At 52.2% G+C, this 27,601-nt stretch overlaps 1 protein-coding gene across 1 annotated transcript in view; it reads left to right on the top strand.

The window, feature by feature from the left end:
- Nucleotides 1-27,601, top strand: part of MYRF (myelin regulatory factor) — a 103,032-nt gene that overhangs the window by 40,030 nt on the left and 35,401 nt on the right. The window contains exons 2-7 of the mRNA XM_077819853.1: nt 2,821-2,908; nt 4,047-4,382; nt 8,085-8,146; nt 23,186-23,477; nt 24,180-24,385; nt 24,749-24,872. Coding sequence (XP_077675979.1) covers nt 2,821-2,908; nt 4,047-4,382; nt 8,085-8,146; nt 23,186-23,477; nt 24,180-24,385; nt 24,749-24,872 — 1,108 coding nt within the window. The remainder of the gene's footprint in view (nt 1-2,820; nt 2,909-4,046; nt 4,383-8,084; nt 8,147-23,185; nt 23,478-24,179; nt 24,386-24,748; nt 24,873-27,601) is intronic.

Genomic DNA, 27,601 nt, shown 5'->3' on the forward strand with positions numbered 1-27,601 from the left:
CAGCGGCAGACATTCCAGAGATACTTTCTGCCCCACAGAGACAAACAGGGGCGCTCAGAGGACCAGAAGAAAGGCTGAAGATCCAGGGGAAGAGATTCTTAGTGCTGGCCGAATGAATCAGAAACATGGGAGATGGGGACTGGCAAAGAACTGGGACAGCAGTCAGCTATGGACAGGGAATGTCACCGCATGGAGCCCAGCTGCTCTCAGTCTCTTTGCAGAAGGCTCAAGGGCCTCCAGTCTCTTGTTGAGAAAAGTCCTTCATTGGATTTATTTTTAGTAGGTAAAGAACTGCCCCTCCCACCCCACAGCCGGTCCCCCCTGTTGTGGCCGTTATCAATTCTGTTGTAGCTCCAGAGCAGTTCAGCTGACGCACCTTCTGCGCCACGGTGCTTATCATGCCCTTTGCTTGGGTCTTGATTGAATTTTCATGAAGGTGACCTTTCAGGCAAGGTGGCTAAGAGGGTGTGAGCTGAGAGACCAGCAGAGCTGGGGAGGTTAGTCTGTGGAACGGCCACAGTCCAACACCAAGGGATATATGTGAGCCCATGTCCCCCAGGAATTCTGTCCATCCGTGCAGAGCTTGTTAGAGCTTTGACCCTGGGAAGGGGTCTTCTGAAACCAGCAACCTGGAGAGCTCTCCTCAGGGAAGCTTGGTAGCCTGTGGGTGGGGAGAGGGATTAGTGCACTGGCTCTTTGCTTCTGGAGATCCGGATTCAAATGCTGGATCGTGTGGCAAGTGAACTGGGCTCTCTGAGTTGTTCGCTGGTGGGCACATGTCCACATCAGCCCATGATGTGGTATGATTGAAAGTCTTTGCCCAAGAGAGAACTGGCACTGGAATAGTAAGGGAACTGAGAGTCGTGGCTTGAGAGCATTAGTAAACCTTGGTGGGCAGGGCTGGAATAGCTGGGGCGCGCCAGGTCAGGACTGAGGAGCATTAACAAGCTGGGGGCAGGGCTGGAGTGGCAGGGGTGCTGCTGGACAGGCCCAGAGCTGTGTGTGGGAGCACTCAGGAGTGAGCATCCGGGAAGGGGGAGGGTTGCTGTGGGTCAGGTGGAGAAGCAGTTGCACAGCAGCTGGGGGAAGCATCCCAGCACCTGCCTGCGCTGATCCTGGCTCCAGCCGATGCTGTCAGTTCGAAGGGCACTTGAACCAGAAAATGTCTGCCACTTTGCAATTCCAGCCCGCGCGATGCCTGTGTCTAAACAAGCTTCTCCGGTGAGGAGGGAGATCCTCAGGCCACGGCTGGGGAGCAAGCCCGATGCTCCTGCACCCCACGGCCCTTCTCTCTGTGACCGTACCGTGGAAGTGTCTGTGCGTCTCGGCACTCAGAGTTGCACACTTGTCCTGCCCATTGCTTTTCTGTGGGATCCCAGCCTGGATACTGGAGGGGCCGGGGACTCCAGGCTCTACTGGGGTGCGTGTTAAGCTGGATGCTTTCTTTCGTAGCAGCGAGCCCCCCTTCCCTGCAGCCTGCTGTTGAAGGGTGTGGTACATAAAGGGTTAGGTGTTTTTCAATGGAATCCCGACCCGGGCTTTTCTCCCCGGCCTGGGTTACCAAGGAAAGATCTCCTTCCCCCCCCCCCACCCCACCCCCGTTCGCTTGGCAAAATTCCTAGCTGGATTTATTGCTGCCGATTTGCTTGTCTTGGTATGAAAGGGATTTTCACAGGGGAAAGATCTGATTGGCTGGATGCCGGCTGAAGCCCCTCTTTTTCACGTTTGCGGTTCATTGGCTAACCTTTCCCCCCAGTGTGGCTTGGAGGGGGCGGTGGTCCTTTGGTGGTGTGTGCACGCACGCCTGCTGGGCAAGTGACACATCGCCTCTGGCTGAAGGGGTCGGGCCGTTGTGTCTTTGTTAGCCGAGCTCGGGGAAGGGGGCTGGGGCTGCTCTTCCCCTTTCTTGGCAGTGTCTTTGGCACTTGGGGTTGGCATAGGCCCCAGCGGGCTGCACACTCCTACTCCAGCGAGGCAGATAAAGAAAGCACTTTCTCTTGACGAACCCCAGCCTGGCTTCCACAGCACGGGAGGAGGAGGAGGGACCTGTAGGAGAAAGGGGAAGATAGTCTAGTGCTGCCCGAGCGGGAGGCGGTTGCGTGAGGGGGGCTGAGATCTGTTCCAAAGCTGGCATGGCAGCGGCGGAGAGATTTCAGCATGTTCCGTGAAACCAAGGCAAGGGTCCAACGGGGAGGGAATGAAACCAGACTCCCGAATCCACCCACGGAGGCCACACAGCGCGGCCCTGTCACTGGGCACTAGCTACAGGCTCCTGCGGCCCACACCAAGCAGCTCTTCCACCAGGGCAGGTGGCCCAAGTAAAGCCAGTGGCTTCTGCAGCTCATGCGAGCAAGGCCTACGCTATTGCCAGGCGCTGTCATCCGCATTTCTCAGGAGGCTCCGTGCAGAGGAGTCCAACAGCCCAAGCAACCAGGCCCGGCCCAGCGGGGCCCTGCAGTCGGCACAATTTACCATCAAGTACTCCTTGTGTCCCACAGACTTTCTGATAACTCAGCCTTGTCTGCACTTGCACTGTTGCACCCATGACCCCCTGAGAGGCGCACGTCTGTGTTCTCAGCTTGTGGGATGGCAGGGGAGCGGGTGGACACTGAGGTGGTCTCTCTGAAAGAGCATGATCTGCTGATTGCGCAAGGTTCAGTGGCTCTGGCCCTCAGCTCAGTCCCTTTTTCCTCCTGCGATGGAGGGGCCTGGGGCAGTAGGAGGAGCTGTAAGTCACTCTCTGATCTCTCAGGGAAGGGGACATGACTTGTCTGGTTTTCTAATGGCTCTCGCCCCTTCCATTCCCTCTCTTCTCTGCAGGCCACGACATTAATGGAGCTCTGGAACCTTCCAACATCGACACCAGCATTCTGGAAGAGTACATCAGCAAGGAAGACTCACCAGATATGTAAGTCCCTGCCTCGCGCACGGCCCGGTGGTGGGGGGCTGCCAGCGGGGGCAGAGCTGGGGGCCGTTTTCCCAGGGAGAAGTTGAATTTTCTCCTTTACGGGGATGCAGTGCCTTGTTTGTAAATAGCTTCCCTGCTCCCTTTCGCCCCTGCTCTCTGCCTCTGTCAGGGCTCCCATGTGTCGCTCTGTGCTACTGTCCTTTTCAATCCCTCCTCTGGTCTCCAAACCCCCTTCTTTCTTTTCTGCTTCCCCCTTTCTACTTTTCTTCCTCCCGGGTAGGGTCATTGAAGAATCCTTTAACTCCCGTCCTTGGAGACGCCCCTGCTGCCTTTGGACAGGAGTAAAAATGGCACAGAAGAACATCAAATGAAGGCATTTGGGCCCACCCCCCCTGTGCTGCTAGGAATAGCTATTGGGGCATCATGCTGGGAGCAAAATGCACTGGCATTTTGGGGAGAGAGCTCCCCAGGAATGAGTGTGTGTGGAAGGGAAATGTATCCCTGGGACCAGCAGGGCGTGCTCTCCACACCACGCTAGGGTGCACTGACTGCAGAGGGGGTGAAGAAGGGCACGCACCACAGGAGGGAGGCTGCAGCCCCTGTTGGTGCTGGCAGTGGGGCACTGACCTGTTGAGAGGGGAGGTGCTGTCCTGTTTCCAGCAGGTGTGTGTTACACTGGGCTGAGTGAAGCCTCTCAGCACATCTGGCAAAGTAAGCAGGGTTGGGTTTGGTCAGTCTTGGCCTGGGAGCCCTCGGAGGAAGGCCCGAGTGGTGTAACGGGGCCTGAATCAATGCCACAGCATGGGGCGAACGGGAGGTGAGCTGTCGGAGTTGCCACTTTCCCCAGGAGTCAAAGAATCGAGGTCGTGGGCGGTTCTAGCCTTTAAAGACCCGTGAGCAACGTTAGGTTAGTATCCCCTTTCCTGGGAGATTACATCCATTCCCCTGCCAGTAGCAGCTAGATACTCACCCTTCTTCTGCTCCCCGACTGAGCCCTGGGGTGCAGTTTTGCTGGTGCTGTCAGGTTGCGGTGCCTCCTTCCCAGTGGTGGGCGTGTGGGTGGGGGCAGAAGGGCTGCGTGGCCGGCGAAAGGTGCAATACGTATACCCTGCTGAGGTGCTTGACTTCTCTCCCACAGCTGCTTCCCGGACATCCCTGCCTCAGCCAGCTATGCGCACACCCAGCCTTCCGGCTCTGCCACCGTCAGTGCTCCTGTCGCCAGTTCCCTCTCCGGCGTCGCTCATGTGACCAACCCAGCTTCCAGTGGTGCCCTCCATCTCTGTCCCCCAGGCAGCCAAGGCCCGGTCCGTCATGGCCCTCTTTTGGCCAACCCCTGTGGACCCAACTACAGTGCTCACCTCAACTGCAATAACAACAATGGCATGGTGGTGCCCAAGGGGTACCTCAGCGGCCACTGCCTGACTAACGTGGTCCCTCCAATCAAATCAGAGCCCAAGGCCTCCTATGCACCCGGGTAGGTGTGGCTGAAACAGGGAGGAGGGGTGGGCAGAGTTTCTCCATCTGGAGGTGATTATACATGAGGAACTCTGAGGCCTGCTGTGTTTGTCCCACAAACCTTCGGGTGCCTAAACATTGATTCAGGTGCTTAGTTATTGGTGCTGGAGTTTGAGAGCGTTGGCTGTGGCCATCATGCCAGTGACGTGCATTGGGCTAGGTGAAATAGTAACATCCTGTATGAGAGTAGATGGCATTAAAGCCAGGGCCGGTGGGGACCAAAGAGATGCATGGAACACAGAGCAGAAGACTCTGCAAGTGCATGATGGGAAAATCTTTTAGTATCTCAGTCAGGAACAGGGGCATATTTGGAGTCCATTCCAGATTGAGAAAAATCCTCATTCCAGGATCTCCCTGGGGCTATCCCTGGTGAAAGGTGGTAGCTAACTCAGACAAAAAGATATGGAGTCTGGCATTTGATATCTCACACTCTGTGTAGGAAGGAGATAGACCCTGGGCTGGATTTGCACCCACTTGCAATGGACTCTAGGCTCACCCCCTGCAAGAGGAGGAGGAGGAGGAGGACTGAGTTTCTGTATCTTTGATGGACTGAACATGTAGCCCCAGGAGGAGAAAGTGCACCCAGGGAGACACTGCAATTCCTGCTCTCTGGGCACGTGTCTACCTCAGTGGGCAGGGATGGGGTCAGAGGGAACTGTGGCAATTCCAGGCCAGCGATTGCTCTGCTGGGTGAGCAGGAGAGCGCAGCGGTTGGTGGTAGAGAGAGGACTGCCGTACCATGCTGGGCGAGAACGGGGCTGAAGCTGTCTTGGTGGGCAGGGTGGGGATTGCTCCAGAGAGTGAGACATAGATGGAGATAATGCTTGCCATGGGTAGAATGTGTCATAGCTCCCAGAGGCAAGAGCGCTCCCCACACATGATAGTTACATACATTTCATTCCTGGCAGCCGTTAGTCCCTAGCCCCCTGCTGGGAGGAGCACCCCAGCTTCTCCCTTCCTCTGACTCTTTCAAGGGTGCGGCTGGGGAGACCCTTTCCTCACTGTTCGCAGAGGAAGACTCCAGAGGATTCAGTCAGACAATGAAGGAAATTGATAGCACCACATCCCTCTCTCAGCATGGCCACCCAGCAGTCCGGCATCATCCACTCCCTGCTGCATGACCCACGCCAGTGCCTGACCCATCCTGGAGTCTCCTACCCCTCTGCCTAGCACCTCTGTCTCACGTGGCGCATAGCCTCGCTGTGTTACATTTGCAGCCATCTCCGTCCTCTTTGGAATTGGTGGGTATCGGGTGCGGAGGCCCAGGCCAGGATGGAGTCCAGGTTTTGTGCACATCCGTGAATCTCATGTTGTCCTCTGCCTTGCGTCTTCTAGTGATGCCAACAAGGAGAACATCATCATGATTCCAGGAGTTGGGAAGGCTCTGAATTCACGGGGCCAAATTTAACCTTGGTGTAATTCCACTGAGGCCATTGGGTTGGGTTTGGGCCATTAGAGGGACTTGGAAAGATCCTCATGAATGAGGTGGGGGTAGAGAAAATCACCGATTGTATCCATTGCCGTTGGATTCCCAGTCTGGGGGAGGACACGGAGTTTTCCCATGAGGCAAACAGCTGGACAGGGGCCATTTCTAGGGGCTGTCAGTCATCTTAGGGGCTACCCTGCAGGAGGCTTCCAGTTATTTAGTATGGATCCGTTCTGTCCTTGCCCTTCACTGAGATAGCCAACCAGGCTAATAGAGCCAACAGTGACCATGGCTTGTGCGATGGGAATACCTGCCCGCCAGGGCCTGGGCCCTCCAGCCCATTGAATGGCGGTTGGAGGGTGATGATTTTGGGTTCCTAATAACCTCAGCTTCAGTCACACTGGAGGCTTGAGAGTCTGTCTCCCAGTCCCTGGTGCTTTGAGTCACCCAGTCCCCGAGTTCAGGCCCCAGTGGAGCCAGCGTCATAGAGGTGAAGGGCTCTGTACCCTACCCAGTCCTCTAGCCTTGGGGGATCATTGTGACAAAAGGCACAAGGAAGTAGCTGAATTGGGTCCTGAGATGACTTTGCAACAACTCCGGTTTGGTTTCTGTTATCTCACTGCAATATTCTTGCCCTTCTACCCACCCACGTTAGGCTTGGTCTAGACGTAGCTGTGTCCATCACGGGTGTGAAAAATCCACACCCCTGAGGACCGTAGCTGTGCCGACCAAACCCTCGGCGTAGATGCAGCAAGGTAGAGGGAAGAATGCTTCTGTTGAGGTGGTGACCGTCATTCCGGGAGGTGGTGTTCCTACAGTGACAGAAAAATCCCTTCCATCACTACGCTATGGGGTTATGCTGGTGTTAGTCCCTGTAGTGTCAACTTACCCTGAGTCCGCTCATGTCTGTTTCCCCCACCCAAGCCTGCATATCGCACCTGGGCCGTTAAGATCAGCTGGGACTCTGGAGCTAGATTTGTTTATCCAGGGGCAGGACGTTCTCTGGACCTTACTCTGACGGAGACCAAGTCTTTTGACCTGTCGGGCACGCTACGCAGCCTGTGTTTTTTCCCAGGCTGTCTCTGAGGGTAACTGAGGAGGAGCCGTTTAGCTTTTCATAAGGGGCTGGGAGTGCTGGAAAGCTAAAGTTGGATCAAACTGGATTTTTCGGCGTGTGGTTTTTAAATGACTGAAGTGTCCGTGTGCAGGGAGCCTGTGTTTAGCCTCATGGTATAAAGGCAAAATAAATAGGGGATAACTCAACGGATCACTCCCCTGCTGCCCAAGTGCCCCTCAGCACACAGGAAGTTGCTTGTCAATCCTTTTATCCCCGGACATGGTGTGTTTGGTGAGGCCAATAGAGTTTCCTATTCATGTTTGGTTCCCTTTTGCAGAGTTAGGGCCAGATTCTGCTCTCGGTGCTGCCTGTGTAAATCCAGAGGAACTCCATTGACCTCTGTGGGCATTGCTCCGGATTTCACCAGGTGTGAGTGAAAGCAGAATCTGGCCCTCAGCCTCATAGCCTTCACTTTCATGCATCAGATTGCAGAACAGAGCCAGGCTCCCCTATTTATTCAGGGCGAAACCAATGATCTTTTTCTGGGGAACAGATACAATTCTGTTTGGCTTCTTTTAACTGGACATGAGTTGCAAAGAGAAGACTCTCTGATTAGCAGGTGAACAAAATGGCTGTGAAATGAAATGCCTATACATACAATCAAAGGAGGTACTGTGCAAGGGTGCTGACAGCTGCTGCAGTGCCAGCCCCTTTCAGCAGGAGGCACCGTAGCAAATGTTCTCAGGCCCTGGTGTCCGGGAGCTCTGGGCCCAGCAAGGGATGCAGGAGGGAATGGTGCAGGGACTCTGGCTGTGCAAGGCTGTCAGCCACTCCAGTCCTAGCCTGAGGCGATGTAGGTAATGGAGGGGCTGGCTGGGAGCTGTGGCTGTAGGGAGCTGGGGCAGAAGAGCTGCCTGTGGGGCAGCTCACGGCTATTTCAGTCCCAGTTTCGGCTGGTATTAGGGAGTGCTGTGAGGATGGGGCAAGAGAGCTGGGTGTGGGTTATGGTGCCAGCCTCTGGCAGCAGGAGTCTCTGTGGGCAGTAGGATTACCCAGGGTGCTGTTTGAATGGGTTTTATCCTGGAGTGTGGAAGTCACAGTGAGCAAACTGGAAGTCTTGGTTTTGCTGGAAGCTGGTTTGCAGTGACCTTCTCCTCTCTTTCTCCATTGCTCTCCAGCACTTTACCCGACTCTCCCCCGGACTCTGGATCAGAAGCCTACTCCCCCCAGCAGGTGAATGGTAAGTGCTTAAAAAAAAAAAAAGCCCAAACCTCCCAGCCTCCCCCCTCTTTGTTTAACGAAAGTGGTTGGCTCTGAAATCTTTATCAGACGGGAAAAACAGACGGCTGCAATACGTGGAGAGATTATCAGTTAGTAAATATCCCTAGACTTTCACCTATTGTTCTCCGGCTAGTCTTTGAAAGGAGGGGAGTGAGAGGGAACGGGAGAGGGGGAGGAAGTGCGGATCCACACACACACAGCGCGGAAGAGAGAGACTCGTACCCAGGCAGGGTGTGAAATGGAGTCTGCGAGCCTCCGTTTGCTGGTGTCCATGGTGGGGGTGTAAAACAGAGAGCCAGGGCGCGTGCGCCTCCTGGAAATGAAGCCCAACTTGTGGAGACACTAATGAACTCGCCGTTTAGTGGTAAGTTCTTGACGGGCCTTTTCCTGCCGTCCGAGGAGCCCCACCGGTCTGAGGGGGGCACCTCTCTACCTCCCTTCTGCATAGGCCGGTGGGAACTCAGGGCCCCTCCCAGAGATGATTGTTTTCCCCCAGAAGGCGGGGTCAGGACCATTCTGTCCCACTTGGCTTGTTGTGGGCTGAGGGAAGTGGGTGGATGTTGTTTGGTCCCAATGGCGACGTTTCCCATGCCTCGATGGCAGCGCTCAGAGCGTCTGGCCAGGGGGGTGAGAGAGTGGGAGGGGAAGGGAGCAGGCCAGCCTCCCCGCAATTGCACCCCTTTTCCAGGCTCCAACCCAGTCCATGCTGGGAACAGCTCCTTCTCTTTTCTCTATGGAAGAGGTCAAGAGTTCTGTTTATCTTACTAAAAAAATCCCTGGAATTCCTTCTGGCCCTTCCTTAAATATAACAAAGAGGCCGGGCTACTCGCAGCAGGGAGGGCAGATTTCCCTCACTGCCAGAGCAGCAGCACCTTCGTTTCAAGAGAACAGAAGAAGAGGCGGCTACGGAGAACCTGTCTCGATAGGCTCACTTTTCGTAAAGGAGAAATCAAACCCTTCAACCTCCGTTTGGCAGGGGCTGGGTCCTCAGCGAGACTGTGGGGCCTGGTTTTGGTGCATGTCTCGGTAATTGACTTGGCCTCTTCCCCTGCTACGGGATTAGAAGCATATGAAAAACAGAGAGAACTCTTCCCTGGAGATGCAGAAGATAACATAAGGATCATATGCCACACTGGATCACGCCAGGGTCCACATTGCCCAGTGTCCTGTCTCTGACAGTGGCCCATACCAGAGCTTCACGGGGAATGTACAAAAGAGGGTAGTGATCCACCCCTGTCTGACACTCCCGGCTTCCATTAGTCAGAAGCTTAGGGTTGCCTTGAGCATGGGATTTTATCCCTCACCATTTCGGCTGATAGCCATTGGTGGTCTTATCCTCCATGAATTTATCTAGTTCTTTTTTGAACCAGTTGCACTTTTGGCCATCACAACATTCGCTGGCAACAAATTCCACAGGCTAGTTGTGGGTCGTGTAGAAAAAGTACTTCCTCTCATTTGTGTTAAACCTGCTGCCTGTTAATTTCATTGGGTGACCCCTAGTTTTTGTATTGTGTGAAAGAGTAAATAACACTTCTCTGTTCATTTTTTTCCACACCATTCATGATTTTACAGACCTCTATTGTATCCCCCTCAGTCATCGCTTTTCTAAGATGAACAGCCCTAATTCTTTTTAGTCTCTCTTCGTATGGAAGCTGTTGCATACCCTTGGTAATCTTTGTTGATCTTTTCGGAACCTTTTCCAGAACCAGAACTGGCCACAGTATTTAAAGTGTGGACACATCATAATGCCATGATATAAATCCATGGTATTTTATTTTTTATTTTCTATCCCTTTCCTAATGGTTCCTAACATATTGTTAGGGTTTTTTGACTACTGTTGAGCAATGAGCAGAATTTTTCAGAAAAATATCCATGGCAACTCCATGTTTTTCTTGGGTGGTAACAACTAATTTAGAAGCCATCATTGTATATGTATAGTTGGGATTATGTTTTTCCAGCATGCATTATTTTGCACTTATCAACACTGAATTTCATCTGCCATTTTATTGCCCAGTCACCCAGTTTTGTGAGAGCCCTTTGTAACTCTTTTTAGTCAGCTTTGGACTGAACTATCTTGAATAATTTTGTGCTGTCTACATACTTTGCTACTTCACCGTTCAAATCCCTTTCCAGATCTTAATGAGTGTGTTTAACAGCTCGGTCCTCAGTACAGATCCTTGGGAGACCCTGTTGTTCACCTCTCTTCATTGTGAAAACTGACTATTCCTATCCTTTGTTTCCTATTTTTCAACCAGTTACTGATCCATGAGAGGACCTTCCCTCTTATCCCCTGGCTGCTTAGTTTCCTTAAGAGCCTTTGGTAAGGAACCTTGTCAAAACTTTTTCTGAAAATCCAAGTACACTATATCCACTGGATCACCCGTGTCCATGTGTTTGTTTACACACTCAAAGAATTCTAATAGATTGGTGAGGCTTGATTTACCTTTACAAAATTTGTGTTCACTTTTCCCCACCATGTTGTATTCACCTGTGTGTTTGATAATTCTGTTCTTTACTATAGTTTCAACCAGTTTACGTAGTACTGAAGTTAGACTCACCAGCCTGTAATTGCCAGGATCCCCTCTGGAGCCTTTTTTAAAAATTGGCATTACATTAGCTACTTTCTAGGTATCTGGTATATAGAGGCTGATTTCAGTGTCGTATGTAGGTTATATACAACAGTTCTGCAATTTCACATTTGAGACCCTTCAGAATTCTGAGGTGACTTTATCAATGAATTACTGTTTAATTTATCAGTTTGTTCTAAAATCTCTTCTACTGACGTATCAATTTGGGGCAGCACTTCAGATTTGTTACCCACATCATAGCTATTATCCTCTCCACTGAAGACTGGTACAAAGAATTCATTTATCTTCCCAGAGTGCTCCTTTAACACCTTTGCCATCTAGTGGCTCCACTGGCAGGCTTCCTGCTTCTGGTGTATTTAACAAAAATGTTATTGTCAGGTTTTGCATCTTTAGCAAGTTGCTTCTCAAATCCTTTCTGGGCCCTGCTGTATTCTACTTTTACATTTTACTTGTTAGCATTTGTGCTCCTCCCTAGGATTTGACTTGCAAATTTTAAAATAACCTTTTTGTCTGTAACTGCCTCCATTACTCTTCTGTTCAGCCACGATGGGATCCATTTGATCCTCCTCCTGTCCTGTTTTTAAATCTGGGGGTAGACTTTTAATCTGAGCCTCTGTTATGGTATTTTTAAGTAGCCTACATGCTGCTTGCAGGCATTCTACCCTTGTGACCGCTCTTTTTAATTGCCATCTAACTAGTGTCACCAGTCTTGTATAGTTCCCCTTTTTAAAGTTAAATGTCACTGCGGGGGGGAGCTTTTTAATGTTTTCCTCCCTACAAGGATGTTAAATTTAATTCACTACGGTCACTATTACCAAGCAGTTCAGCTCTATTCACCTTTTGGACCAGATCCTGTGCTCCACTTAGGATTAAATCAAGAATTCTTGTGGGTTCCAGGACTAACAGCTTCACAATGGAGCCCAGAGGTTCTGCTCTCCTGGGATATGACTGGAATAGTGCACACACCGTAACTGGCTCCATATTCCCCCTCCGCTGCTTTGTCAGTGGCATGATTTACCCCCGTTAGTGCCCATACTGCCAGCGTCAGACCTTCTGACTTGACCACACCACAAAGGCCGAAGTAGTTCCAGTGGGCTATCTCAATAGCTCTCAAGCTGTGCTCCTAGAGCACTTCCAGGGGGGTTATGGAGCTTTTCTCACAATCGGGAAACATCTGACTTCTCCAAGTGCTGATCCAGACAAGAACTCTTCTGGGGTTTCCAGAGGCTTTGTCAGTTAACTGGACTGAAAAACACCTAGCCCCTCCCTGCACAGCTGGGTCATGCTGTTCTTTGTCAGGGGTTTCACTGGTGTAAATTCAGTAACAATGGGCATCAAAACTGGAGGGGGAGAGGAGCAAGCTGCAGAGTGACCTGGCAGGATTGGAGCCAGGTGTGGGTGGGTGTCAGGACAGCCAGGGGAAATTCAGAGCTAATCAGTGTAAAGCCCTGCACCACAGTAGAGGCAGTAAACAGCACAGATATACTGCGTAATGGGATGTAACCAGTCACCTCACCCATCACATGGAAGTGAGTTCAGTGTCCCCTTGTCTCTTCACTCCTGCCTACCTTCCCTTTCCATGCATCCTAGCCCTGTGGCTTTGGGACATGGGCAAGCAGGAGCCTGATCCCCCATTGGAGCTCGATTTTTAGGAAGTGACCAAAATATGGGAAAGTTTGTGACAAAAGGGTATTTTTAATCGTCCTCTTTTTCTTTCTCCCCTCCGGGGCAGTGACAAGGAAATGGGCCACGTGCAGGCACCCCTCTGGGTTTGTAACAACACAATAGCATCTTGGTTTATAACAACACAAGCCCTCCAGTGCGGCTGCAGAGACCCCTGGTGCGCAGCCTCAGTGGAACATACTGATAACACATGCGGAGAAAATCTCGCGTTGTTATGAAAACCCATCTAAAGGAAAAGAGTCCAGTTCAATTACACACAAGCCTCCCCTCGCCCTAGGCTCTCTCTCCATGGAAGGGTGCTGGGCAGCTCAGTTAATTTTGCCAGCCCCCCATGATTCCTATTAAGAAAGTTTTGGACTTGTCAGGCAATGCCATTGCAAAAGGCCTGACCAGTTCCCAGGCCTGGTCTCTCCCCATTGCAAGTTGCCTGGACTTCGCTCCATTCTGCCACCAGGGAGCCGGCTGGTGCTCAGGCCTCATTCTCCCTTATTGTTAGGGGTTGAGAGGTGGTTGGACCTCATCTGGCCCCTAGCCAGAAGCGGCCTGTCTAGCTCCTGTGAGCGATCTCCATTTCCTTCTCGGGTGCACGGTGGTAGCATGGAGATGTGGAGGGGCAGTGCTGCAGGGTGGGGGTGTATATCAAATGAGCTTGCAAATCTTACCCTGACCTCTAGCACAGACAGTTTACTGGAGATCCTGGGTCTGCCAGCAACTTCTTCCGGGTCACAGCTAGAGCCCTCCTCTCCTTGCCTGTTCTCACTGAGCGAGCCCCACCAGGGTGGTACCCGTCTGCCTCACTCACATCTAGTGCCTTCCGCTGTTCCCACGTCATCTGCTGACGCTTTGCTTCCTCTGCTGGTGTCATGGAAGAATCCCCTAATCTGGCTGGCCCGAAACCCAGTGTGAGTGAATCCTTAGGCTGGCCTTGTGCAGGTTCCCTGTGCGGGCAGGTGGGCCGCCCAGCGGCTTCTGGTCATCCAGGAATGCTGTGTCCCTGCTGCCCCATATCCTCCTCCTCTTTTCTCCGCAGGGGCGGGGGAGGGAACTTCTCTCTGCATTTGAAACACCTGCAAACTGTACCCTTCTCCATGTCCCAATGTGGGGTGCTGGGATCCAGTCATTCCCTTGTGCAGGGAGAGCATATCCCTCCAGGGGGGAGGGATAGCTCAGTGGTTTGAGCATTGGCCTGCTAAATCCAGGGTTGTGAGTTCAATCCTTGAGGGGGCCATTCAGGGATCTGGGGCAAAAATTAGGGATTGGTCCTGCTTTGAGCAGGGGGTTGGACTAGATGATCTCCTGAGGTCCTGTCCAACCCTGATATTCTGTGATGCTATGAGACCCCCCCAAGAGATCTGAAATCACAGGCTAATGCACCCCACATTCCCCAAACACAGTTCGGCAAAAGCCTGTGTAAACAAACAAGGTTTGCCTTGCATCTGGGTCAATGGACTCTGGTTTTGTTGGCTTACTGGGAAAAAGTGAGTTTGAGTTGAGAGGGCGACAAGCTTCTCTCAGACATGGAAATCGAGGGCCTCAGCTGAATTCAGCCCTGCTAGTGGTGTAATGAGCTGGGAGGTCAGGGCCCGCAAGCAGGGTTTGTGGTGATTTCCTCCAACCTGGAAAACCCAGGTGTGTGGGGTTTTGTGGGTTTTTTTTTTCCCCCGTATGAAAGAAAAATCAATCCCAACTCACCTCCTGGAAAACCCCAGGAAAACCCATAGAGGTATTATGAAGAAGTTAGGCACCAGACACATACTGTGTGATTTGCTTCATAAGCATGTTTAAGACTCAACACGTAAAGGCAGGTTATGCCCAGATTGGAAACCTGCAGTTCTGTAAGTAGAATACAGCATTCAACCTCCCATCTGCCAGCTGGATAGGCCTGCTACTCTGTTCCAACTGCCTTTAGCTCATGATACCCTTTTACCGATGTACTTGCTTTCTCAGCACCCAGTTTATTATGAAGTCTTGACCAAACCAATCTGAATATACTAAACGTATGTTTTGTCGGTGCTGTGCTGGATTGGAGTTTGCAGGTCTTTTCAAAATGGATAATAATCTGAATTCAGTGGGTTCTGTCTTCCATTATTTTGCATGGACATGTTCCCACCATGTTGACGCAATGAACTGCAGTGCAACCTCCTTCACAAACATAGATTCAGGGGAGTAATGTGGCTCTTCAGTTGTAAATATTAAAAGGGAAAGGAAGGGACTCAATATGATGTTCCATTACCTAATACTAAGCAATAATACCTAGCTCTTATCTAGCCCGTTTTATGGGTAGATCTCACAGTGGTTTACAAAGGAGGTCAGCGTCGTTATCCCCATTTTACAAATGGGGAAACTGAGGCACAGAGCCGAAGTGAGTTGCCCAAGGTTACTCAGCAGGCACTTAGAGGAGAGGAAAGTGATCAGGAACAGTCAGCATGGATTCACCAAGGGCAAGTCATGCCTGACTAATCTAATTGCCTTCTATGACGAGATAACTGGCTCTATGGATGAAGCAGTGGACGTGTTGTTCCTTGACTTTAGCAAAGCTTTTGACACCGTCTCCCACAGTATTCTTGCCAGTAAGTTAAAGAAGTATGGGCTGGATGAATGGACTATAAGGTGGATGAAAGCTGGCTAGATTGTCGGGCTCAACGGGTAGTGATCAATGGCTCCATGTCTAGTTGACAGCTGGTATCAAGTGGAGTACCCCAAGGGTTGGTCCTGGGGACAGTTTTGTTCAATATCTTCATTAATGATCTGGAGGATGGTGTGGATTGCACCCTCAGCAAGTTTGCAGACGACACTAAACTGGGAGGAGTGGGAGATATGCTGGAGGGTAGGGATAGGATCCAGAGGGACCTAGACAAATTAGAGGATTGGGCCAAAAGAAATCTGATGAGATTCAACAAGGACAAGTGCAGAGTCCTGCACTTAGGACGGAAGAATCCCATGCACCGCTACGGACTAGGGACCGAATGGCTAGGCAGCAGTTCTGCAGAAAAGGACCTAGGGGTTACAGTGGACGAGAAGCTGCAGTGGGGGAGGTTTAGGTTGGATATTAGGAAAAACTTTTTCAACTCGGAGGGTGGTGAAACACTGGAATGTGTTACCTAGGGAGGTGGTGGAATCTCCTTCCTTAGAAGTTTTTAAGGTCAGGCTGGACAAAGCCCTGGCTGGGATGATTTAGTTGGGGATTGGTCCTGCTTTGAGCAGGGGATTGGACTAGGTGACCTCCCTGAGGTCCCCCAACCCTGATATTCTATGATTATATGATGGCTGAGTTGGGAATAGAATGCAGGTCTCCTGATTCTCAGTCTAGTGCTCTATCTGCTAGGCCCCACTGCCTCCCATACCTCTACGCTTCAAGCCTCCTTTTCCTGTTCTGGGCTTGCCTGATGAACCTATGTATCTGGGACCAGTCACTTTGGCTAAGTATCCAAAATGTTCCATAGCTTCTCAGACTCGCTTTTCAGTTTTGTCCTAGTGAGGTTTCAGTTCTTCGTTATTTAGGTCAAGCTAGATTTTCCTGAACTCCAGCAGTAGCCTCGTCTGCCTGTTTTCTATCAAATTCCGCTTAAACCTTATTCCGTTGCTTTTGCGAGCCTAGTGTCTCTCTGTAGAATCCCTGTGCAAACAGCATGAGAAGTCCTGCTCTTGCTCAGTGTCCAAACTATAATGGTTATAGTTGGATGCAAATGTAACATAGGGACAGATCCTCAGATGGCATAAATTGGTGGAGCACCACTGAAGTCAGAGGAGCTGCACAGATTTCCACCAGCTGACGGTCTGGCCTGCGGGGTTCTGAGCCTTCTGCCAAGAATCCTAGGGAAGCTGAGACATCGGTCCCACCTTTCCAGTCAACCAGCTATGAGGATGGTGGCAGTTGCAGGACAATGTGTGAACTTCCATCCTGTGCGTTTGGTGTTTCTTATTCCCCAAAGAGGTTTAATTGAACGCCCCATGTCTGCATCCTACCAGTTCTAGCATCATCATCATTTTATGTTCATTGTCTGAGCACATGGTAAAGTGTTCCTGGTCATACTTTGTTCTCTGTCCCTGCACAGCATCCTCACCAACTTGGATACCATATTTTTTTGTTCTCTTCTCAGATATAGAAGCAAGAGAATTAAGCCAAAACGCAGGTTTGCCTCTATATATACTTCTAGCCATTAACAGGCCATTTCTCGTGTTTGAGTGTTGATTCTTTTAGTTCTTGCTCTGTTTCTTCACTTGCAACATCTCGTAATGGAGGAGTTTAAATCTGCCTGGAGGAGGAGTATCCCGGGGCAAGAGTTTCAATCATTTATTTAAATTGGTTGCTTTGTGTTGCAAAGAGGATGGTGAAGGTAGCTCTCAGGTGGTCTTCGGTTGTAGCCCCATGCAGAGCGCATGGCAGCAATCTGTTCTGGAAGTGAACAAGGCGCTGAGGAGTGTAGCAAGGTCCCTTCTAAGAAATGGCTGCAGTTTTCCTGCCACAGACAAACCTGGGAATCCAGGAACAACCAAGAGGCCAGTAATACCTTTCAACTGCAAACTTCTGTGACAAAAGGTAGATGTGCCCCCTTGCTAGTGGGGACAGTTCCTAACCATATTATTTGGTCATTTCCCCCAGCCAGTGAGCAATGTCTCCATTTTATACAGTCTGTGCTGCCTAGGGGTCACCTTCCTTCAAGCCCCTGTCACGGCCAAGTCCAGGGAATGCAGAGGCACCACTGTATTCAAGTGTGATTATAAAGTGATGCCTGTCATTCACATAACTAACACTGTGTCTCTAGCATCCTTGCATGTCTGTGCTCAGGAGGGATGTATGATGGGGTGGGGGAGATTCCCTTGATTAGCAGGGAGCTCTGTTTCCAGATTTTCCTTGCACCACCACCTCGATAACCTCCCCCACAAAGGCAGACTTGAGATAGGGTTGTAGCTGGCAAGATCGTCCATGTAGGCAGCTGGTTTCTTGAGCCAGGGTCTAACAGCCGCTTGGTTAGAGTGTTTGGAAGGAGGGGAGTAATAACGCTTTGCGCTCAGCTCTGTAAGTTCACAAGCGGCCTCTGCTTGTGCCGGAGGACAGGGGTCATGCCAGAGTCTTCATGTGCACCTCCCATTGTGTACACATAGGCACCTAGCACTGTACTGCCCAGTGTGACTTGCCCCAGACGTTCCATAAAACCCTCTACCCTGCGCTGAGATGAGGCATGTGAAACTTCAGATGGATGAGTTGGTTTTTGGGCAGGGGCAGAAGGGGAGGTGTTGACAGTAATGGGTAGCTGATTTCTATGGTGCCAACCCCAAGTTTTCAAACAGCTTGAGTGATTTCCTCCCCCCCCACCCCCCCAAAAAAAATCCTGAGATTGCCTTAAAATAATGAGATTTTAAAAATAAGTAAATATTGTGTTCTTTGTATTTACCCTTCTGGTGTTTGAGCTTTTGGAGTTCATATTTTCAAACTTTTCTCTGTAACCACAAGAACTAGAAACTTACCTTTTGTTTACAATGCAACTCACATCTTCACAGGACTCTAGGATCTGGGGCTTTAAGATGATCATCAAATATAACTTGACTTGCAGTTTCATAGAGTTGGCAACACTACTTCAACTTCAAGCTGGAGTGTGTAGTGCCGCTCCTTAATATTCAAGTATTGTTACCTAATATCATATCCAAGATATAGTAATTCAGGGTAAGGATAGAGATGAACTCAACCAAAACGTTGTATCTGGGGCCCAAATCCAATTACGATTTATTTAATTCCTAGACCTTTCTTCCAGACGTTTACTATTTTCTGGCCCCAAAAAACGACCCTTGGGGCTAAAATTTCTCATGCCTTTTCTCAGCTCCCACGTGAATTTTATTTTTGCAGGGTGGAGTTGGGGTCTCCAGAGATTCATGTGTGAAAACAAATGGGTTTCAGCAGTTCATGTTAGAAACTTCCACCTTTCCTTGGGCCTTATTTCTTAATGTATTGCACTGGGAGACATTTGACTTAGGATCAGTCCAGCTGAATGTTTGAAGCCTAGGGACGCCATTCTTTCTAACAGGGTAAGGGCCTGCTGCTGCAAATAATACTGTGAGTAGTCCCATTGACTTCAGTAAAAAGAAAAGGAGTACTTGTGGCACCTTAGAGACTAACAAATTTATTTGAGCATAAGCTTTCGTGAGCTACAGCTCACTTCATCAGATGCATTCAGCGGAAAGTACAGTGGGGAGATTTATATACATAGAGAACATGAAACAATGGGTGTTACCATACACACTGTAACCAGAGTGATCACTTAAGGTGAGCTATTACCAGCAGGAGAGTGAGGGTGTGAGGGGGAACCTTTTATAGTGATAATCAAGATGGGCAATTTCCAGCAGTTGACAAGAACGTCTGAGGAACAGGGGGGGAATAAACATAGGGAAATAGTTTTATTTTGTGTAATGACCGATCCACTCCCAGTCACTATTCAAGCCTAAGTTAATTGTATCCAGTTTGCAAATTAATTCCAATGAATTGACTTCAGTGAGACTGCTTGCATCAGTATGTGGTGTATTGGGTAGTGAGTGTTTGCAGGTTAACGTGTAAGGCCTGGATCTTGCCAGGAGCTCCATGTGGACACAGGGTTTTCCTTGTGAGGAATTTGTTTCTGGATCGGGGCCTGTGGTGGGGACAGTTAGTTTGCATACACCCCCAGATGCCTCTCGTTAAACATTTATTTTGATGGCAACACAGTCAAATAAATCCAGATAGTGGCTTCATTTCAATATCTGATCCCACATATAGAAGTGGGGAGTAGGAGTGTGTATTTGAATCTCCCTTGTTTATTTAAATGTGAGGAACAAAGTCCTCTCTGTGTTTAAAAATGTATATTAGTGAATTAAATGCACACACACAAAAATATCTCGTTATTGTACCACTGAGGGTGAGATTTCCAACCCTCAAAAGGCAGGTTGGGCCAGTCTGTGTCTTTATGTCTTTCTCCAGTCAGCCCCCACCTGTGGCTTCCCTCCCCAGTGGCTCAGAGAGGGTCACTCCCATGGCAAGCGTTGACTTCAGTGAGAATGAGAGTGCAGCCACAAAGTGCAGCCAGCGTGCAGTCGAAAGCCCAGGCTGGGAGGGCTGCGTGGCTCGGAGAGGAGGCTGTTGAGGTGGGGGGGGGGCAGTGACTGGAGGGCGTGGGTGTGGAGAGGGAGAGGGAGAGGGAGAGGCTGGAACTGTGGTTACAGGATGGCTCAAGGCTCCAGGATAAAGGGGCAGTGAGCAGGATAAGCTGGGAGTGAGGGAGCAGGGAGTTGCTGGGCTTGCTGATACAGGAACTGAGGAAGGATTGTCCAGTGATTATGTTACGAGCCTTGGACTGGAGAGGCCCAGGTTCAGTTCCCTGCTCTGCCCCAGATTCCCTGTGAGGCTGTAAGCAAGCCCCTTCGCCTCTCCACGCCTGAGTTCCCCAGCTGTAACCAGGCCCTCTCAGAGGTCCAGGGAGGCCCAGGCCACTTCCAGCTTTTGAGGCCTGTAGTGGGGCAGCTGCCCCACTCTAGTAGACGGGTTAAAAGCAGCCAAGCTATGCTGATTGGGGAAGCAACCACAGGTGTGGCCAGCTCAATTAGGGCCCAGCTGGGCCTGATAAGAGGGCTGGGGGCCAGGAGCTGTAGGAGTCTCACTCCAGCCCTGGAGGGGGAAGGGCTAGCTGCCTGGGAGCAAGGTACCTGAAGCGGAGCAGTGCTGGGGAAGGGCAAAGGGAACTGGGGAGCTCCAGCCTGGTAAACCCCCAGGCTGCAGGCCTTGATGAAGGCCTATGAAAAGGTACTGGGGCAGCAGAGGGGCAGCCTGGGGAGAGGCAAAGGCAGTAGGTCCTAAACCCTTGCCAGTGATGAGTGGCCTTTACAGACTGCAGTCTGCCCCAGTGAGAGGGGGCTAGATGAGGACGGGCAGTAGCCACTGAGGCAAGGTGGGTTTAGAGGGTTGGGAGTTCCCCTGGGAGGGGAGACCCAGAGTGGGGGGGGTACTGCTGGGGCAGAACCCTGAGATAAAGTAGCACCGGGGTCCAGGAGGGACACAGGGACCTGAGGCAGGTGAGCCATCGGCCAGCAGAGGGCGCTCCGTACACTGGAAAAGAGCTAATTCCCAGACGACCAGCAGGAGGTGCCACACCAGCGAGTCGTCACCTCGCTACAAGGCCCCTAGCCATAATAAAAAGAAAAAATGACGACACCTGGTCTAATCTTGTGCCATCAGAACTGATACATTTTTATTAATATTTATGAACATTTTTAACTCTTTAATATGACAAAATCTATCAGTTAGCAAAAAAATTATGTGCATAAAAACAAGTTGCAAAACTTATCAAATACCAAAAAATTAACAAGTGTCTCAATTTGAGGCCCCCTTTGAGCTTCAGGCCCAGGCCAAATGGCCCTCCTGGCCCTCCCTCCCGATTGGCCCTGGCTGTAACATGGAGATAACAGCATTTCCCTGCCTCTCGGGGGGCGGGTTGATGCTAAATACCCGGAAGATTGTGAGGTGCTCAGATCATGCAGGCCAGAGAAGTATCTACGATAGGCAGGAGCTGGGCAGGGCTGGTGCAACGAGGGGACTAGTCTGGGCTTGCAGGGTGGTGCTGGGGGCACAGCAAGTGAGCTTTCCCCTGTCTTATTTCCTGTGCAGCTTCTGAGTGTGCTCACAAAATCGTCGGCTGCGGCTAGGCAGCAGGAGTACTGTGGCCGCTGCTTATCCGGCTGTCCCTAAGCGTCTTGCTGTTACCTGATGCGCCCTCCTGCTGCTTGTCTCTTGTTTTATATTGTCAGCTCTTTGGGGAGGGGCTGTTCGTTGGCTCTGGATGTGCACAGCGCCACCTAGTACGATGGGGCTGTTTCAACCCTCATGAGCTCTCCCATCTGGATGCTCCCCAGGCTGCTCTTAGCTTGCTGGGCCTGGGCAGAGTTCAGCCAGACTGTCTCTCAGGTTCTGGGCTTCTAGGCACATGCTGCAGGGGCAGACCCCTTGTCTGACACCTCTCTTGGCAGTGGGGGCCACGCGGTCTGATTGCATAGGCCCTGGAACTAGTGCTGCCTTATCCAAGCCTCCCCAGTAGCTGCTGCACGCTCCCCAAGTTCTGCCGAAGCAGTGGATCCTCTGATTTCTTTGAGGGCTCCGTGGCAGTGTAAACAGATAACACGCAGACTCTGCAAAGGAGTTTCTAAGCGCACATTCTGTTTGCATAGACAAGATAGATACAGATCTCTAGAAAAATAAAGCCTGCATGCAAATCCCTCCTTGCCACTCAGAGAACCTTATGGGTCTGGGACAGACTTTTCCAGGGTCCCTGGTCCTTCCTGTGTCCCTCTCCTCCCGCTCAGCCGTCAGGTTCTAGTGCGTCTCCCTCTCTAAATATGGTGGTCTGTGAGGGAGCTGCCCTTTTGTAAAGCTGCAGTCCCCTTGGACGGGTGACCAGTCAAGTCCCTTGTCAGGTGAGCCATTGCTTGGTTACTAGCTCACCTGGAAGGACGGGATATCTGTGGGCTCATTGGCCGAGGTGCTTGCATTTCAATAGGTGATCCTCCGGATTAACAGCTCCTGATCTCTCTGCATTGTTTTCCCTGTGGTTTGCAATTCCAGGCCAAGATAGAGGCACAAAGACATCAGGGATGGATGGGTTCTTCTCACAACGGAAGTGGCATTTGTAGCGTGCTATAGAGACAGACAGACATAAGCCCCGATTCCTGATGCTACAGCAGTCGAGCTAAATACTAACTCTGCCCCATTGCACCTACGTACCAAGGCGTTAGTGACTTGTGTGCTGGGAGATACTGGGAGCTTGAACTCTGAACATCCTGATTGTGTTGTTTGAACCTTAGCTGTAATGTGGTGTCAGCCTCCTATTACGCATTGACTAGATCAGATGTGAGCCCTTTGGGACCCTTGCTAACTGTGGGCGTGGGGCTTTCTGCTCATCCGGCTTCCTCAATCCTCCTTTCCAAATCACGGGGCCCAAAGCCCCACCATGCTGCTGAGTTTATAAAGGAAAAGTAGTTGGAACTCTCCTTACAAACTGGAAATCCCTAGCCATCCCCGTGGGACGCCTGGGCCTCCCAAGAAGCAGGAGATTGGAAGAGAAATCCAGTCCCAGAATTGCCTGCACAGTGACCCACACCAGAGTAGACTCATTTGGGAGAGGTGGGCTAGGGGCCCAAGTGTGTTGGGACTGAGGCAGGGGGCAGGCAGGTGGAGGTACAGTGGGGGATGCTGGAGCGGGGTACCTGTGGTGGGGGTACTCACTGGAGGTGGGGAGGCAGTGTCATTCCCTGTCACAGTGACAGGGCGGCTGGCACAAGCCCAGGACCCACTGCCAGCTGTCACTCAGCACCTCCCTGCGGGACCCCCACCCTGTAGCTGGGAGCTGGGACCTGGGTCGGTGGGATCCAGCCACTGTGGCTTACAGGGGAATGGACCAATCAGCTGCCAATTCACAGGAGGCTCTTTCTGAGCTGCAGCTTGTCTGCTCTGCAAAACCCTGGATATTGCCTGTTGTTTTTCAAATTGTTCCTCCCCAGACATAGGGTGGAGGCTCGAAAAAGAGGCTGTGTCCAGGGAACCCCAGCCGTTTAGTAACCCGAGCTTGGGGAAGCGGAGGGAGTTTGCGGGAACATGATCAGGGGACTCGGAGAGGGGAGGGCGGTTGAGTGGGACGGGCGGGGTGGACTCGGGACAGATTGTGTTTGGCTTTGTATGTCGTTCTAATGAATCCATTATATTTTCTTTGAAGATCCTCACCTCCTCCGGACCATGACCCCCGAGAACATGTGCCACATGACCCCACCTTCCCGGCTGGAGCACCCTCCCCCGCCTCCCCACCTTCAGGGTCCCCCACCACCTCCGCCGCATCCACACCAGCAGCAGCACAACCCCCACTATCCCAGCATGCAGCGGGACATGTTCATGAAGCCTGAGCCGCTGATGCCGCCGTACGTCATTGGGCAGGGCATGTCCCCAGGTGATCTCCACCACGCCCAGCAGTCGCAGATGCTTCACCAGCTCCTGCAGCAGCACGGAGCAGAGTAAGAGCACCGGGGAGGGACTGCGAGGACCGAGGGGGATGTTTGGATCCCGGACGTCCTCGCTGCTGTGGGGCTGTTTCCGAGCGATGAGTGTGCGCGGGGAGTGAGGATGGTGAAGAAGGGTGCACTAGTGGGGCGCATTGGGCACGGGGGATTTTCTGTGCTGAGGGATAACACAGCTAGTAGGTAAAACCACTGGTGAAGAGTCAGACTGGGGTGAGGAGGGGCGTCGTAGCAGGCTGGAGAGTGTGATCGTGGGGATTTGAGGACATGGGGCAGAGGTTACGATACCATGGCCTGGAGGGCAGAGTGGTGAAGCACAGTGGGGGGTGGTGCGAGGGAGATAGTGGGGGTGGGGAATGGAGGGTGTATGGCAGAACATGCAGTAAGGGAGTGGGATGGGGAATGGAGGAGGTGTAGGGGTGGGGCATGGCGGTAAGGGGGCAGTGGGGTGGGGAATGGAGGAGGTGCAGGGGTGGGGCATGGCAGGGGGGAGGGGCAATAATGACACGGAAAAGTAATGGGTCTCCCTTTACTGAGAGCACAAAGCCTTTAATTTATAAACGTTTGAACCAGATGTTTGCCCTCACTTGAGCCCCTGCCCCTATCCTGCTCCTGCCGCTGGGGCCCATCAGCCCCCCGCTTGCCTTTTCCTTGGTGGAGGTTGACAGCTGCCCTGCTTTCCTGCTCGCTGCCTCGCAGCTCAGGGTTTGCTGTCCCGGTTGGTCTCTGCAGCCTCCCAGTTCACCCAGCCAAGAAGCGGAAACACTCAGAGTCACCCCCCAACACACTCAACGCACAGATGCTCAACGGGATGATAAAGCAGGAGCCAGGTATGGGGTCTGTGCCACTCAACCCTGACAGAGTCCAAACGCCTCCCTGGCACCAGCAGGGGGCACTCTCACCAGGTATGTGCTCTTCGTCCCACCCCTCCCCCAACATTACCAAACACCTCCCTGGCACCAGCAGGGGGAGCTCTCCCCAGGTGGGGTGCACGGGAGAGGAGCCTGCAGGACAGAGTGAGAATGGAAGTGTCCCCCCAGATAAGCAAAGGAGAGAGTTGTTCCCGGAGCTGAAAGTGCAGAGGGTGGATGCTCTCCCTTTGGCCCTGGGTTGGGGCACAGAGGGCACAGATAGCGCAGTCAGGACATGGGCCCCCCGGGTGAGCGAGTGCAGAGTGGAAGTATCTCCCTTGCACCAGCATGGGGAGCTCTTGCCTGGTCAGGGACCTCACAGAAATGATTTCAGTAAATATTTCCCCATGGCTGCAGGGCTGATTCAAGACAACGACAGCTTAAACGGCTCCTACCTGGATCCCAACTACCAGTCTATAAAGTGGCAGCCACATCAGCAGAACAAGTGGGTGACTCTCTACGATGCCAACTACAAGGAGCTGTGAGTAACTGACTGGTCTCCCAGAGATACAGCCACACTCATGTCTACCCCACCAGCCCTTTGTCCTCCCTTACCCCGGGAGTCACAGGGGGGTTGGGGGGCAGCGTTGTGCTGGAATCCCTGGGATCCTGCATCGGTCTCCATTGTAACCTGCCCAGGGGAAAGTTAATTCTCTGCGAGCGCGAAATGCCGGCTGACCCCAGGAACAGAGCTGTGTGTGAGCGGCTGATTGCACCATCCGAGGCAGTTCTGGCTATTGCCATCGCCTTACGTTACTCAGAGCACAGCCCAGCCCCGCTTAGCAGGAGCCTGTGATACCAAACCCAGCCTGTCTAAGGGTCTCTTTGGATCAGAGGGGCCTCTGCCCCCAGCTTCAGGCTCATCCACCGCCCTGAATTTTTAAAATGAACATTAACTCTCCTCTAAAGGCGTGAGACGTGGCTCATCAAAAGAGACCCTGGTCAGGAGTGTGGAGAAGTGGGCTGCTGGCTCCTGCTGCCCACAGGCTTGGCGAGAGCTGGGAAGTAGCCACAGCGGGAAGGGAAACATGCAGAGGGAGTGGGGGGATAGAAAGACAGAGGGTAAGTCTGCACTGGAGGTGGAATTCGCAGCTCAGGCAGACGTACCCAGGCCAGCTCTGATCCAGCTGGCACACTACGAACAGCAGCGTAGCTGCAGCAGTTTGAGTGGCAGGAGGGACTAGCTGTCCAAGCAAGTACCTCGCTTTCAGACAGGCTTGTAGTCAGGGTGGCTAACTCCTTGCGCAGCCGAGGCTACATACGACGTTCAGTGCGCCAGCTGGATCAGAGTTAGCATGGGTAGGTCTGCCTGAGCCGGAAATTACACCTCCAGCTCCAGCTTAGACGTACCCAGACAGAGCCAGACAGGGGGCAGGAGGAAGAGGAAGAGAGTTGCAGGGAGGGGAAGGCCAGGAGGCTGCAAGAGAGGGCGGAGATGGAGGGAAAGGCCAAGGGGCTGAGGTGGAGTTGAGGGGTGCAGAGAAATGCTGCAAGGGGGAGGGAAAGGCTGGGAGGCTGAAGTGGAGGGAAGGGCGGGGTGCAGGGAACAAGTGCGCGCAGCTCACAGGGCAAGGAAGATGAATGTTCAGGAAGAAATTGCTGCAAATCCTCCCCGCATTCCGGAAAGGTGACTGAACACTGGCAAGCAGCAGTCTGGATTCCAGGAGCGGCTAGTCCTGTAAACACCCCGTACTCCTCCTCAGGTCCCACCCAGCCAGTCTCTGTTTGGGGCCCTATTTTGGGGCTCGGGGGAGGGGCTTTGTTGTGCAGGATACCAGCTAAAATGAGAGAATGATCAGGCTTCGTCAGAACGACGTGCAGAGAACAGGCCAAGGACTCCTGGCAGGGCTGGCTCCGGGAGCAGGGAAGGGCGTGTGACCTAGGGAGGCTGCCTCAGATGCCAGAGTGTGTGGCCAGCTGGTTCCAAGTTCCCACCGGGTGTGTAGCAACACTGCCTACCGCTGAGATTCTCAGTGACTTAAACCCAATATTACAGCTGGGGAAAGTGAGGCACAGAGACATGACGGGACTTGCCCCAGTCACAGGATGAGCTTTTGGCAGATCTGGGAACAGAATCCAGCTGGGCTGACTCCCAGGCCTTTGCCTTAGGGGGAAGACCGTCCTTCCTCTCATGCAGAATTAACCTCCCTCTGGAAGGACAAAGCTGTTTGGGCCAGTGCCATGTGGGCAGCCAGAGGGGGTCACAGAAAGGGAGCAGGCCCAGCTGGCCTTTCCTTTCCAGGCCTCAAGGAGTGAAGGGAGAGCTGATCCTTAGGAGGCAGACCTAAGTTGTCTCTCACAGCTCAGCCGTTTGGGAAAGCCCCGGCTGGGAGCCCACTGCAGCAGTGCTAGAATGAGAAGGCGGCTTTGACCTCTGCAAAGCTCTTGGAGCTTCTTGTGTACCAGCTCCAGAACTAGATGTCGGGGGAAGATGAGGTGCTTTGTTCCAAACTGGAGGAGAATTGCAGCAGAGAGGTGGGTTCTCCACAGGGTTACTCCAAGCCAGGTGACCACGTGTGTGACTGGTTCTGTACTAGGTGTTTCGTTCTCCAGAAGAAGCCAGAGGGTTTTTAGCTCCAATCTCAGCCCTAGGGAGCTGAATTGTGGGATCAGAGTCTCATCCTTTTCTTACTCTTGCCCTTCACATGGGTCCAGCAGGTGAGAGTGGGGAGCGAGCACGGACCCACAGGAAATTGCTCAGGTTCCCAGACCCAGGCTGCATTTCTCACCAGCCCCTGGGCAGGGCTGTCCTTACCTGTAAGCAAAGCACGCAGCTGCATAGGGCACCAGGAAATGTAGGGCACCAAATTTCCTGGTGTCCTGCGCAGCTGCGTGCTGCTTCAACTCCTGCTCCGGCTCTGCCCCGGCCCCACCTCTTCCCCAACCTAGCTCGGCCCCCACTCCCCTGAGCTCTGCAGCAGGGCCGGGCCTGCACTCACCGCCATCGGGAAGTGCAGCAACCCGGCCCCAGCCGCACCGCCAGTGAGTGCTGGGGGGTGGTTCCCGCCTGGCCCCCGCCGCAGAGGCCTGGGGCCCCACACCACCACTATCCCTCATGTCAGACACTGGCTTTGGGGAGTTCATAACCTTTCAGCTTCACTCAGCATTAGGAGAAATCACCTCTTCTCCAATCCTGAGCTTCTGAAACCTGCGTTAATCTACTTTTCATCAGTGGAGGCCTTTTGGCTAAAATAATCCATTTGACCCTAG

This window comes from Eretmochelys imbricata, chromosome 6 (assembly GCF_965152235.1).
Source record: "Eretmochelys imbricata isolate rEreImb1 chromosome 6, rEreImb1.hap1, whole genome shotgun sequence".
Classification (NCBI taxonomy): domain Eukaryota; kingdom Metazoa; phylum Chordata; order Testudines; family Cheloniidae; genus Eretmochelys; species Eretmochelys imbricata.